The sequence below is a fragment of the Gavialis gangeticus genome, unplaced genomic scaffold, assembly GCF_001723915.1.
Source record: "Gavialis gangeticus isolate Ggan-Ray unplaced genomic scaffold, GavGan_comp1, whole genome shotgun sequence".
NCBI lineage: Eukaryota > Metazoa > Chordata > Crocodylia > Gavialidae > Gavialis > Gavialis gangeticus.
The window spans coordinates 41688951-41702216 of NW_017729027.1; the positions used below are offsets into that span (position 1 = coordinate 41688951).

The following is a 13266-nucleotide window of genomic DNA, read 5'->3' on the forward strand; positions in this document are numbered from 1 at the left end:
GGCTAAAGTTTGGGACTTGCTTTGAATTATACATGTCTGACAAATTCTACTCCCCCAGGCACATGCTTGGCCAGAGCTCAACACATTAAGCATGTGCAGTAGGCACATATAGACTATGCATAATCTCAAACTGTGAATAAGTACCAAAAATTGCAGTTACAATCTGTAACCAAGACATGCAGGGAAAATAGGATCTGACCCATAATGTTCTCATGTATTTGATGTAAAATATCTTTAGAGCTTTGGGAACAAATACTATACTGAAGTGCATAAACTCATAGTAATGTAAATAAAATGTTTTCCAACTTTCTGTTTATTCAGTTATCTTCTATCTGCTGAGTATACCTGCTAGTATTGCAATAGCTTTATTGTAGTGGTGGGGCATGAATGGCACCATTATCTTTCTTCTTCTTTCTTCTTCTTCATAATGGGTGCTTTGCAGCTGTGATGCGCGGCTATGGGTTGGAATGGATGTCTCTTCATATTTTACCCCAGAAAGATTCCAAGAGAATATTTAGCTAGTTCAGACTAGGAACTCTGAAATGCTTCCAACCATTTGTTCATCCCTCTCTTCTCTCAGTTTCCTAGAACATACTTCACCTGATTAATGTTTAAATTTTCAGAGAAGTATTAAGATTGAAAGCTGTTTCATACATAATTGAGAAACATCTCTGTATGAGATGTTCTTTTGAAAATTCCATTTAGCTTCAACAAACTCTATCTCTAGTACCAGGCAACTCATTTTTATTGTATTTGGCTACTGTGACACTGTGACTCAAATAATTATTTAGTGATTATATATTCTGAATCTCTAGAGGTACATACAACAGAGTTATTTAGAATATTAACATATTGATATTTTTCCTTTAAAATGCCTTAGGCTATGTCAGACATGCACTTGCAGCATTACCAAAAATGTAGAGAAATGCAGAATACCTTTTCTGGAGTGTTATAAAGTTGTCGTGGAAGCATTCAGTAGTATGTTCTTCAGCCAGGGAGTTATTGGGAATTTCTCAAGCACATCATAGATTTGTAATAGACTTGCTACTTGCGGGTTGTAGTGACGAAGGGGAGCCTGTCAGAGAGCCACATCACTCTCAGACAGCCACCTCCAGAGGGCAGTGAGAAGAGCTTCTGCATTCCAGAGACTGGGGTCAGAAGTTGGCTTTTTTAACAGACAGCTGCCCTCCGTGTAGCTAATTGCCCTCTAATTTATGGGGAGTAGTAACTTTCTTCATTATCTTCTAGCAGAGAGTAGCAGGCTCTCAAAAAGTTTGTTGCTGGCTTTGGAGACCAGGGAGCAACAGCTGTATTTGTTCACTGCCCCTGCAAGAGTGGTGGACTGTCACTGAGTCCATTGTAACATTGCAGTGTGATGTTACAGTGTAATGCACACCACTCAGGCATTGCATGTGACACTGAAAAATTTAATGCTATAGAGAAGTTCCTCTTTACTCGAGGAACATTTTTGTTAAGATTCACAATTTTTGAAGCATTACAGGTGGCATGCACACCTGAATGTAGGAAGTGTCATATTGGATCCATCTAGTCCAATATGCCATTTCCAACAGTGGCAAAAGTGGATATTTTATAAGGACAGCATTGAACTGAGTATATCTAGCATATGATTTATTTCCTGTTCATTATCCTCTCTGCATCCAGCATTGTTTTTTCAGAGATGCCAGAATATATATCTCTGACTTTTTTGTTTAATAGCTATAAGTTGCTTTATCATTAATAAATGTGTCTAGTCCCCTTTTGAACCTGACTGTGCTACCTGCTTTTACAATCTCCTTTGGTAATGAGATCTACAAGTTAACTACATGCTGCATCAAAAAGTACTTTTTCTCTTACCCCTCTTCTATGAATTTCAGAAGGTGCCCCATAGTTCTAATACTGTGGGACTTGGTGAATAATATTTCCTTATCCACCTTGTCCACACCCTTCATTATTTTATAAACTTCTATTGTATCTCCCTCTCAGCTGTCTCCTTGCCAAAATGAAAAGTCCTAGCCTACTGAGTCTCTCCTGTTATGGCAACTGCTCCATACCACTGGTCATTTTGGCTGCCCTTCCCTGTGTCTTTTCCAGTTCTACTACACCCTTTTTCAGCTGTGGAAATGAGAACTGTACACAGTATTCAAGATGTGGGCACACTACAGATTTGCACAGTGGCACTTTGATGCTTTCTATTTTGTTTTAAAACCCTTTCTTGAGGAGGCCCAAGATTTTATTAGTTTTGTGGGGGGGTGGTATTTATTTATTTTTTTGGCCACCATAGTACATTGAGCTAATTTTTTTAGATAACTATCTACACTAATTCCAAAATATATGTTCTGAGTTGTAACAGCTAGTTCAGAATCCAGCACTGTGTGTATATTTGAGGCTATTTTTTCCCTATGTGCATTACATTGCACATGACAATAATGAACATTCTATTTTTGAGGCACTATAAGGGTATATATAGTGCTATAAATATAACATCTGTATTGTAGTAATGGGACAATATTTATTGTATCATTAATAATTTCACTTTATAGTTTATGTTTGTTTTTGTGAGCCACATGAGTTAAAATGCATTTCACCATTTTCTACAAAAGAGCCTAAAGGCCATATTCTTATTTTTAGGATTTGTGCATGTTTCTGTTTGAGTACACACTTGATTTGAAAACAACATTCTGTCTGTATCCAACCATAAGACTGCGACTGTGCTGAAATATAATACATTGGATTCTTTGGGGAATTAATAGAAAATAAATACAGGGTTTAAAAAAATTGTTCTGATCTTTGTGTTCTTCCTGAGTCATTTTATTGTATGGGGTCAATACTTATAATTACATTTCACTTCAGAGTGAATAATAGCATGCCCAAATGTCATTTGGAGCTCAACGTGGCAGCTCTTCACTCAAAGTTTGTTCACTTTCTTAATCACATTACATTTACTAGAAAGATATACCACTGATAAGCTTTTCTTACTCAGTTATAAATGGATTGTGAGCCACTTAGAATACTTGTCCTTGAATAAGTATATGATATACCAAGGCTTTCTTTTCCTTAAATGACGATAAAGGCTGCTTGTACACATAATGGGGGTTTAGTCCCTAAAATTGAAATGCTGTGTTTTTAATTGCGATGATTAGAAACCAGTCATTTAGGGGTTTGCTTCCTTGTTATGGTGAGGGGCCTGATCCTTTATTTATTTATTTGTTTGTTTGTTTATTGTGTGGAGCCTGTCCACATCTCTCACAGCTTGGGGGCAAGCGGTCAGCAGCCTGAGTGGCTTCCTGAGCTATGGAGGGCCGCAGTCCTTCTCTCCGTGGTGGCAGCACCTCCTGGGGCCATTTCGGTGGGCTGCTAGCAGGCAGATACAGGCAGATGCCATCTGAGGGGTGTCACTGCCATGGAGGAAAGTTTTGGTGCCCCCTGCAGCTCAGGGCCTGCTGGCAGCTTGCCCCCCCCCCGGCCATGGGAGAGGGGGGCAGGCTCTGTGGGGGCGGGAAGGATTCGGCCCCTTGAAACTTTGTTTTTTTTCCCTAACTGGAGCCTGCCTGCATGAGCTGCTACCAGGCTGTGCAGACCCTAAGCTGCAGGAGGGCCCTTCCCTCTGTGGTGGTGGCACCCTGTGGATGGTGTGCGAGCTGCCTGGGTGCTGCCCCAACATGCAAGGTAGCACCTGCTGGATCCAACTCTTCCCTGAGCCCGCACAGAAAGCAGTACCCAGCAGGCTTCCAGTTCATGAATTTGGGGAAGATTTGGACCTAGTAGGTGCTGCCTGTGAGCTGGGGCAGCACCCATGCAGCTAGCACCCAGCCTGGGCAGCACTGGGGGGTACCACTACCATACCGAGGAGGACTGGGCCCCCTGAAGCTCAGGGGCTGCAAGGCCTGGTGACAGCTCATGCAGGTAGTCTCTGCTGAGAAAAGAAATAAAACCAGTGAGGGGCCTCATCCTTTTTTTTTCCATGAAGCCTGCCCACCTCTCCCATGGCCAGGGCTGAGCTGCCAGCAGGCCCTGAGCTGTGGGGGCTCCATACCTTTCCTCCATGGTGGTGGCACCCCCTGCGGCCACCAGAGTGTGTGGCTAGCGGGTGGGCCCTGACCCAGCTCAAACCCAACCCAATCCAACTGTTCCCTGAGTCTGAGTTGGGGCAGCACCTACCCATTAGCAGCCTGCCCTGGCAACCCCAGGAGGCACTGCCACCATGGAAGGAAGGACTGGGGTCCTCTGCAGCTCAGGGGCCACTCGGTCCACTAGCAGCTCACCCTGCAACCACGGGAGATGTGGGCAGGCTCCACAAATAAAAACAAAAAAAAATTGGGCCCCTCGCCATTTCTGCCTTCAGCCCACCTCTCCTGCAGTGTCACAGGCCACAACATTACAAATAGCTACATTTCAAACTAAATTACAAGTGGATGTCGTTTAATTTGAAACTACATCCTGTCAACACAACACGGAGCTGGTGAGCCAAGCTCATGGTCGTGGTCATGGTGGGGCGGCTGAGTGGCGGCAATTGGATACGGAACAGGCGGGATTTCTGGCGTGGAGTTCTGAGGCACGTAAGCGTAGTGGTTTTAAATAAATCACAAAGGTGATTTATTTGACTTACACTTAGAAGGCGTAGGTAGAGTTGCTTTCTTCAGTTACAGTAAATACAAACAACGGAGGGGTCGGTTGGCCCACGGGGTTCTTAAGTGAGCCCTTGCTATCTAGCCGGAGCTAGGGGCGGCTGCTCAACTTAATAGTCCCAGGGCTGGTCAACGGCTCATTAAAGGAACAGAACGAACAACAAAACTGTGACAACGAAGAACGAAGACTGAGTCGTGACGCCAGTCCAAGTGGACAAACGGATGGTCGAATAGCTGTGCCGAGGTCAAGTGCCAGGTAGAAGAAGCCAAAAACCATCATCAGGGTAGTCAAGGGTGATCCAAATCGTTGTCAGTAACCGGTGCCGAGATCAGTCATACACCAGAAGAATCAATGCGAAAACTATTGTTGGGTCGTGAGGAGAGGACCTGGGGATTGAGATCCCAATCTTTCTCTGTTTCGCAGTCCCTGCTGAAAGCAGCCTCTGCTAACAGATCGAGCAGCTCTCCCTCTTCTCACAAGGCCAACGACCGCTCACACCTCCGACAATTAATCAGTAACTCTCCCCCAACTCTCCACAACTCCACCACCCCCTTGGTGGGAGCTTACTGGTCTTTATACGAATTTAGTGGCCAATCAGATCCTATCCTGCAAAGAAATTTCTAGTCAGAGTATGTCATGCTGCAGAAAGACTGAGCATGCACCTGGTCAGGTTTTGTGGGCAACTGAGCATGTGCGAAGCTGAAAAGTAGGTCACGGATGACTGACAGGCCCAGGGGTCGAGCAGAGGGCATGCAGCCTAGGCTGTCTGCACATGTCAGGATTGACTCTCCTGTATTGGCAGCACACAAATCTAATAATTTTCATTGACACATCCAAATGTAGTTTAGTTTGCAACATAGCAAACTCATTTAAATCATAAAAAACCCTGCATGTATACAGCATGATGCAATTAAAGTGCAAAAACAAACATTTTTGTTACATGCACAAGTTCCCAAAATTTTCATCATTGTATCCCTTTTCAATTACCTTTTCCGATCCTTCCCCAGAGTGTAATGGCCCACTGGCTGAGAAAATTATTTAGAGAAATTCCCAAAGTTAAAGGATTATATTTTTCTTAATGCATTAATTCATACAACTTACTTTCTTAATGCATTACTTTTTCTTAATGCATTACTAAACCCCCACTTTTTATAAGTTTTCACTGAACATACAGTACAGTCAATACATTCCCTTTATAAATTCAAATTTAATCAAATCAGTATTTCCAATGGAAAATCATTACATTAGAAAAAATTCCATCAACTTGGTCTTATCTAGTGTTCCAGTGTTCTCTAGTGGTCCACATCACTGCTGTATTTTTTTTTACTTATAACCCCCTAACTGCCCTTCATTGGGCCATGGATGTTCTGTTTCTGTACTATGACAACAAGTAGTGGGCTTTTAAAATATATAGATGTTGTATAATGTAGTGATAGCCATTCTTTCAGTAGTCAACTCAACACAGTAAACTGGAGATATGTGGGCTGGATAAAATTACTGTAAGATGAATACATAATTGGCTCAACGACCTCAAGCAAAAGGTAATTATAAATGCCAAGAGGTTGCAAGTGTGGTTCCACAGGGATCTGTTCTAAGTCTGGTGCTCTTAAACACATTTATTAATTATTTGGATGCCAGAATAATGAGCTCCCTGATCAGATTTTCAGATGACAAACTCTGGAAGGATTGCAAACACTCTGGAACACAGAAATCAAACTCAAAAGAGTCTCAGAATGCTGCGGTAGAAACTACAGAATGATGTGCAACACAGGCAGATGTAGTGCTACATATAGAGAAGAACAGCCAAACACGCAAGTACAGAATGGGAAATAACTGACTGGGTAGGAACACTGATAAGAAGGATCTGGGAGTTTTGGTGGATCCTGAATCAGCATTTTTATACAGTTGCAAAAAAAGCAAATGCAATATTGTGAAATTACACGTTACACTTAACTCATGCTAAATCTATGGTGTTACATCTGTAATTACAGCTCATATTGTAGATGTGCCCAGTGCTAAAGTTAGCACACACTGGGCACACCTACGCATGCATTAATGTACTGTAGTTGCTGCACATTTAGTTTAGCACCCGTGAACATTTTTACATATACACTGGGATTGGTGGGGTGGGTACGGCACTTTAACTACAGCAGCTCCGAGAGCTCTGAAAGATGCTCTAATTAAAGCGCACAAGAGTGTCTCATGCTGCCGCATCCCCACGGTTCAAAATGGCACTGGGGCACTTTATCTAAAGCTTGTCAAACGAGCTTTAGATAAAGTAGCGCTATTGCCATTTTGAAGCACAGGGATCCTGATACATGAAACGAGAGCTGGCTGGAGTGTGGTAATTACCACACTTCAGCAGATTCAATTAATTGAGTCTAATCTAATGCTCTGTAATTATGGCACATTGGAGCAGCCGCTGGACTCATGTACAGGCACCTTGTAATAACAGGCACTAACTGAATGCACAGTAACCTGTGCTACTCTGCAGTAGCACCGGCACATGCATTTTCATGATGCCAATAGCATGTCTTTTGCCATGATGCACTAATATGTGCAGTAAAATTTGTCTACTGTACATTTAGTGGCTCATGTAGATGCAACAACTGTGAGTAGTTACATGTTAAGTGTTTCTACTGTTTCTTGCCTGAACAGTTCTGACTTGCCGCTCATGAGCTGATGAGCAGGGACATGACTGAGAACCAGGGCACCTGAGCTCTATCATTGCTCTGTAGAGAGGAGGGGCTGTGAGTGGTGTGTCCTAGATTTCTGGAGGATTCATAATTGCTGATTTTGTCTGTCTGGAGCAGACTAAAGTTACTGTAACACAAGTGCATGGCGCAGCCTGTAGTTAACCCTTGCCTGAAGTGGTGTACCTTTGAAACACTAACAGGACACTTAGCATGAGTTAACAAGTTTTAATGGGCTCATGTTTTAAGTGTCCTTAATTGAGTCTAAGTATAATATGTAACTTCACCTTAAGAGATGAAGGTGATAGCACCATGCTACTCATTATTGATTAGGGTTCATTTCAAGTACTGTGTGCAGCTTGGGGCTCTGAATTTAAAGGAGTGGAGAAGTTGCAGAGAGTCCACAGTCATATAACCATAAATAAAGGGGTTGGAAGTCAAGCCATATTAAGCAAGGTTGAAAGAGCTAGATATATTTATCTTGGAGAAGAGGAGATGTGGGGGGAGGAGCAAGGGGAAGTCCTTGCTATTATAGCAGTTGCCAAGATATTTGAAAGCCAAAGAAGAGGATTAAAAATGGTCATTGGCAGCAGGGAACAGATCAACAGTTGTAAATTGTAGCCAAGAACTTTTAGATTAGACCTTGGTAAAAAAAAAATCCCTTACTATTAGAAGAGTAAGGGAGTAAAACAAACAGCTGAGCAGAGTTTGTAGGATATCCTTCACAGGAGGTTTTCAAGGGAAGGCTGGATACTATTTGACTGGCATGTTTTTGAAATAGAAGTCCTACATTTATACAAAGGGGTGGATTGAATTATTCTTAAAGTCCCTTCTAACCCTATGATTCTGTGATTCTGGAGTGTAAAGGTTTCAGCTTTCTCTATATTTAACACCAAATTTACCCTTGGATTAACTTTTTGAAGTCAAATTAAGGAGGGCTAAATTTGACACAGTGGATCAAATCTTGCTTCACCTATTACATGCCTAAGTGAATTTAAGTGCTGAAATGGGGTCCCATTTCACCCTGCCTGGGTCACTGTCAACCCCTTAATACAAAAGGTGGAAAATGAAATTATTAATACAGACGTCTTCTTGCTGCTTTTTATGTTTTAGCCTTTTTATGACTTTTTATGATGTAGACATCAATATATCACAAAATAAATCACACAATGGATTATCAAGAATTTGAATGAGGTAGATTAGGAACACGCTTAGGTGCTTATTTCCATTTATATGTCTACTAGGTCGACTAGGATCTGACACTTAGGCACTTCTCATAGAATCATAGAATATTAAGGTTAGAAGTGACCTCAGGAAGTCATCTAGTCCAACCCCCTGCTCAAAGCAGGATCATCCTTAACTATACCATCCCAGACAATGCTTTGTCTAGCCAGGTCCTAAAAACTGCAAAGGATGGAGAGTCCACAGCCTGTCTGGATAACCTGTTCCAGATAGAAAGTGAGATAGCATATGGTCTGATGAATTATACATTTTCATTTCTTTTAATGTTGGATGGATTACATAAAGTGTGTTTCTTCTCCAGATATAAGCCTTTTCCAGTTAAATATTGGAGAGTATGTATGGTAACATTTTCCTTTGTAACTTGTTAGGGTCTAGAAATCATATTTTTGTATTTGCCCTTTGGTGAAGAATTCATGATGGTGCCTGCCTGCAACAAACTATATTTTTTTATTTCCACTTTTCTCTCTCTTCTCCAGGGTGGGTGCTAGTGTACAGTTCTCCTGTGAAGATAATTATGTGCTCCAAGGTTCTAAGAGCATCACTTGTCAGAGAGTGACAGATACGCTGGCAGCTTGGAGTGACCACAGGCCAATCTGTCGTGGTAAGTACTAATTTTTACTAATGTCTACAAGAGTATGGCATAATTCCTTCCTCGAAAAGTAATTGAACATTGTAGTAAAGGTAGAACAAGTTATAGGTATCTGTATATGTTCAAAATTTGTCAACCACTCAGAAACATTTGCTTTTGACCATCTTTGCCAGAAAAAACAAAGCTACAGTTTGTTCTGTAGCAACACAGAGTATCAGAAGGTTTTTGTCCTCTAGTATTAACAACAGATCTAGGAATTTAGAAGGGGTGGTGAAATGAGGATTGGGTCCTTGGGTCATTCAGATTTGGTCCTTGGTCTCCATGGCAGGTATCACTACTTGTTTGGCTTGGGAAGAGAAGTCAGGCAGCCTGGCTATGGTAAGATTGTTGTCTCAGCTGGATAGGCAGCCTGTCATGCCTGATGAGTCAGCTTGAGTGCCCAATCCTGCTAGTGTCTGGATGCCTGGTCTCTCCTTCCAAGTTAGGGAAGGCAGACAGCAATGCCTATTAGTGTGAGAAGAGGGTCCAGGCAGCCAAATTAGGGTTTGGCTCTCAGCTGACTCTAAAGGTGCTATGACAGTGGTGGGCAAAATATGACCTGAAGGCCAGATCATGCCCACCAAGTGATTCTTTCTGGTCCACAGCAGGTCTTTGAGCCCCACCCAGCCCAGGTATGAAGGGCACCCCAGGCTGTGGTGCATGCAGAGGATGGAGGGGGAGTAGCACAGCATCTAGACTCAGCTTCTGGCAGCCTTGGGGGTGGCAGCTCCTTCCAGGTGCTGCTGCCAGTGCCACCACTGCCTCCGGATGTAGCCCCACTGTCAAAGCACCAGATGAATCATAGGGATAGGCAGGTGGGATCTCCATGGAAGAGCCCTTCTTTTGAAGATAAGCTACTGCCCTTTAATTATAATATCCATTGGATAAAATGGATGGAGAGTAATGAGAAATTTCTGTTCCATTAGGAGCAAGGCTTCAGACTAGAACCTGGGGGAAGCAGGGGTGGTGCTGATCCAGTGCAGCAGGGAGAGGAGAGGTGCTGATCCAGCTCTGGCATGACAGGTTGGGGAGGGGAGTGGTGCTGACCCAGCCTTGCAATTGATCCTATCTGGCCTGGGTCTGTCCACACCCTACAAGGAACTGGATAATCTCACTGGTTGAAGATTTAGAATTGGAGTGTCTCACTGCCTGGGTAAATGCCCAAATCACTCGACCTTTGAGGATAACATATGAGAGGTTCCTTGTCCATTCAAGCAGTACACTTCCATTTGTAAGGCTGAATGTGTTTGAAACATGTCATTTACGCTTCACTAATTGAATTGCAAAAATGCAGATTTTGTGGGTGTGAAGATTTATATATTTTCTCCCATATAATATACACCTTGTTTTGGAAAAGCAAGATGAAGAAAAAACATATTTCCTTGTAGTATGGTACATACCATTTGGGCATGGACATGAATGTTATGCAACTTGACTGTCCAATTCTCTTCAGTCCTAGATACTTATATAGTCTCAAACTAATTGTCTCTCAGCTCTTCAGTATATTTATCTGCACAACAGCCACAAGAGAAAGGGGAGTAATTATTCCCCATACAGATAGAGAGCTCTGCCTAGGAAAGGAAGTTATTGGCCCAAGGTCATAAAAGAAGACTCTGGGAGTGCAGGGAATGTATCTGATTCCTCTGAGTCTCAGACTGTAAACACTGGACCATTCTTCCTTTTATTGAAGTTGAAAATTTCATTTGTATATTCAGTATGTGAATGTGGGATGCATCTAGAAACTTGAAATTAAGTCATTAACATTACATAGTTAACACTTATAGTAAAATTTAAATTATAGTTTTCTTTCTGGAATCTAATATTGGCTTAAAAATAAAACAAACAATAGGAAATAATGACAACTCCAACATATCTGTATGATTATTTTGTACTTCAGACAAGGCTAAATTATAGAGGTGGACTGATACATCGGTCCAATATCAGATTAGCACTGATATAAAGAAAATTGTTTGTATCTGAAATCAGCCTGATGTGGCCAATAATTTGGCTGACAAATGCCTGTCCATGCGCACAGCTGCCACACAGCATGCAGACAGTAAGGAGCACAGTCCAGCAGCTTGGAGAAATACGTATAACTGGTAAATCTGTTGTGGTGGAAGGGGAAGGTGGAGAAAAGGAGCATGGGGGCAGATCAGTGTCCTCCTTGGTGAGGGAGGGAGTGGGGCTGGGTCTGGCATTGCCTAGCTGGGGAGGGGCAGGGTGCAAGATAGAGCCACGGCTCATCCAGGGGGCATGAGGTGGGGGGGTGGCTCCAGCCACTGCGTGCACCATGGGAGGGCATGCCTGTAACCCGGGCAGTACTCCAAGAAATACCCCCTCTCCAATTGAAGGGATCAAAGCAGGTGTGCAAGCACTCTGGGAGGTGTAGGGACTCTCCTTCCCCTATAAAGCAGAGCCAGACCACGGATGGGAACTTAACCATATACCTTTTAATGAGGGAACAATACTGGGAACATAACAGGCATAAAACAGAGGGTATAGTGGACACTACAGTGCCCCCAGGGGGCAGGATTCAACAAAGGTTAGACACTTACAATCATTGACAAAAGACAGGGTTAAGAAAGTATAAAACACAAACAGCAGAACAAACAATACGGGTTGGTGAAATATAAAAAGGCACAAAATACAAAATGTCAAATGACAAGGAAATATAGGGCCTAGCTACCTGGAGGGGGAGAAAAACACAATGGCTCCCTTCCACTGCAAGAGAAGTTATTTCTTGGAAGCTTACTCACTCTAAGTCATCCTAGCTAGGACTTGAACTCAGATCTTCTATGTGGTAGGTAGAAATGCTGCTACACAGCCACCAGTGCTGATGCTGTTGTAGGCTGCAAGGGGTTTTGACCTACCCGGAGCCCAGGTTGACCTGCCTGGCCTCTGATTGGAAGAGCTGGAAGCAGAGCTGGGAACCTCTCAGGTCCCTGCTCAGATCCTTGCTGGAGCTCGGGAGCCTCTCCTGCTGGCTGCAGCCTCTCATAGGGGATCCTGGAGCCCAGCAGGGAGCCTCTCCTGCTTGCCACACGCCACACGGCTGAGGGTCCAACTGCTGCCTGCAGGTCCTGCTCCTTCAGGTTCTTCTGGGGCAACTCCTCCTGCCCCACTGGCTCAGCTCTTGCCAGCTCTTTGAAGATCCTTCCTTGTGGTGCTTCTCTGGTCTCCCCTGAGTCAGCTGCGCTGCGCCTTTTATCCCCCTCCAGGTGACCCAAGGGGCCAATCATGGGACATGGAGGGTGAGTCTCTGGGGCCTGATTGATGCAGAAAGGGAATCTGAAGTCCTCCAATCATCTTTTGCCCTTTCAAAACCCCTGGGCTAGGTCACTGCCAGCTAGCCTGTCACATGCCCCTGGATCTGAGTGTGGGGATGGGGGGAGCTGCAGCTGTGGGCTGGGGGCAGGGCTGTTCCAGGCTCTTCCTGGCATGTGGGGGGGGGGAAGATTGGGCCTGGGCTCTTCAAGGGGCAGGCAGCAGTGGCACTGGGAGGGTGACTATGGGGGCGGGGGCTTTGGCAAAATTTGGGGTGGCTGCAGCCCCCCCTCATAGCCCCTTCCCAGTGCCACCACCACCATCCCCAAGCACAGCCTGACCCAACCCTCCCCCCATGCACCAGGAAGAGCCCAGTGTAGCCCTGGTTCCAGCCCCAGCACACAGCTGAAGCCCCCACACACCTCCCATGCAGATACAGGGGCACATGCCTCACCCTCACATGCCCTCCTGAAGTGTGCACAGCAGTGGGAGCTGTGCCCCCCTTCCCTGCACCCCCCAGATGAGCCGTGGCTCTGTCCTGTGCCCCAATTTGCCCCTGCTGGGAAGTGCCTGCCTCAGCCTCAGCCTCAGCCCCATCCCCAGCCCCACTCCTCCCTTACCACAGGGGCCTTGATCTGCCTCTTCCCCCTCTTTCCTCCCACCTCCCCTTCCACCACAACAGACTGACTAGCTGGATGAAGCTGTACTGGAAATTGAATCATTATCAGTCGATATGCCTCCTTAAAAATCATCTATCAGTATCAGTCCCCCAAATCGGCCAGTTAGTCTTACCTCGATCCTAGGCAAGCTGTT

At 44.3% G+C, this 13266-nt stretch overlaps 1 protein-coding gene across 1 annotated transcript in view; it reads left to right on the forward strand.

Moving 5' to 3' along the window:
- CSMD1 (CUB and Sushi multiple domains 1) overlaps positions 1-13266 on the forward strand; it is a 2474714-nt gene that overhangs the window by 1492404 nt on the left and 969044 nt on the right. The window contains exon 9 of the mRNA XM_019520340.1: positions 9038-9162. Within this exon, the coding sequence (XP_019375885.1) occupies positions 9038-9162 (125 nt within the window). The remainder of the gene's footprint in view (positions 1-9037; positions 9163-13266) is intronic.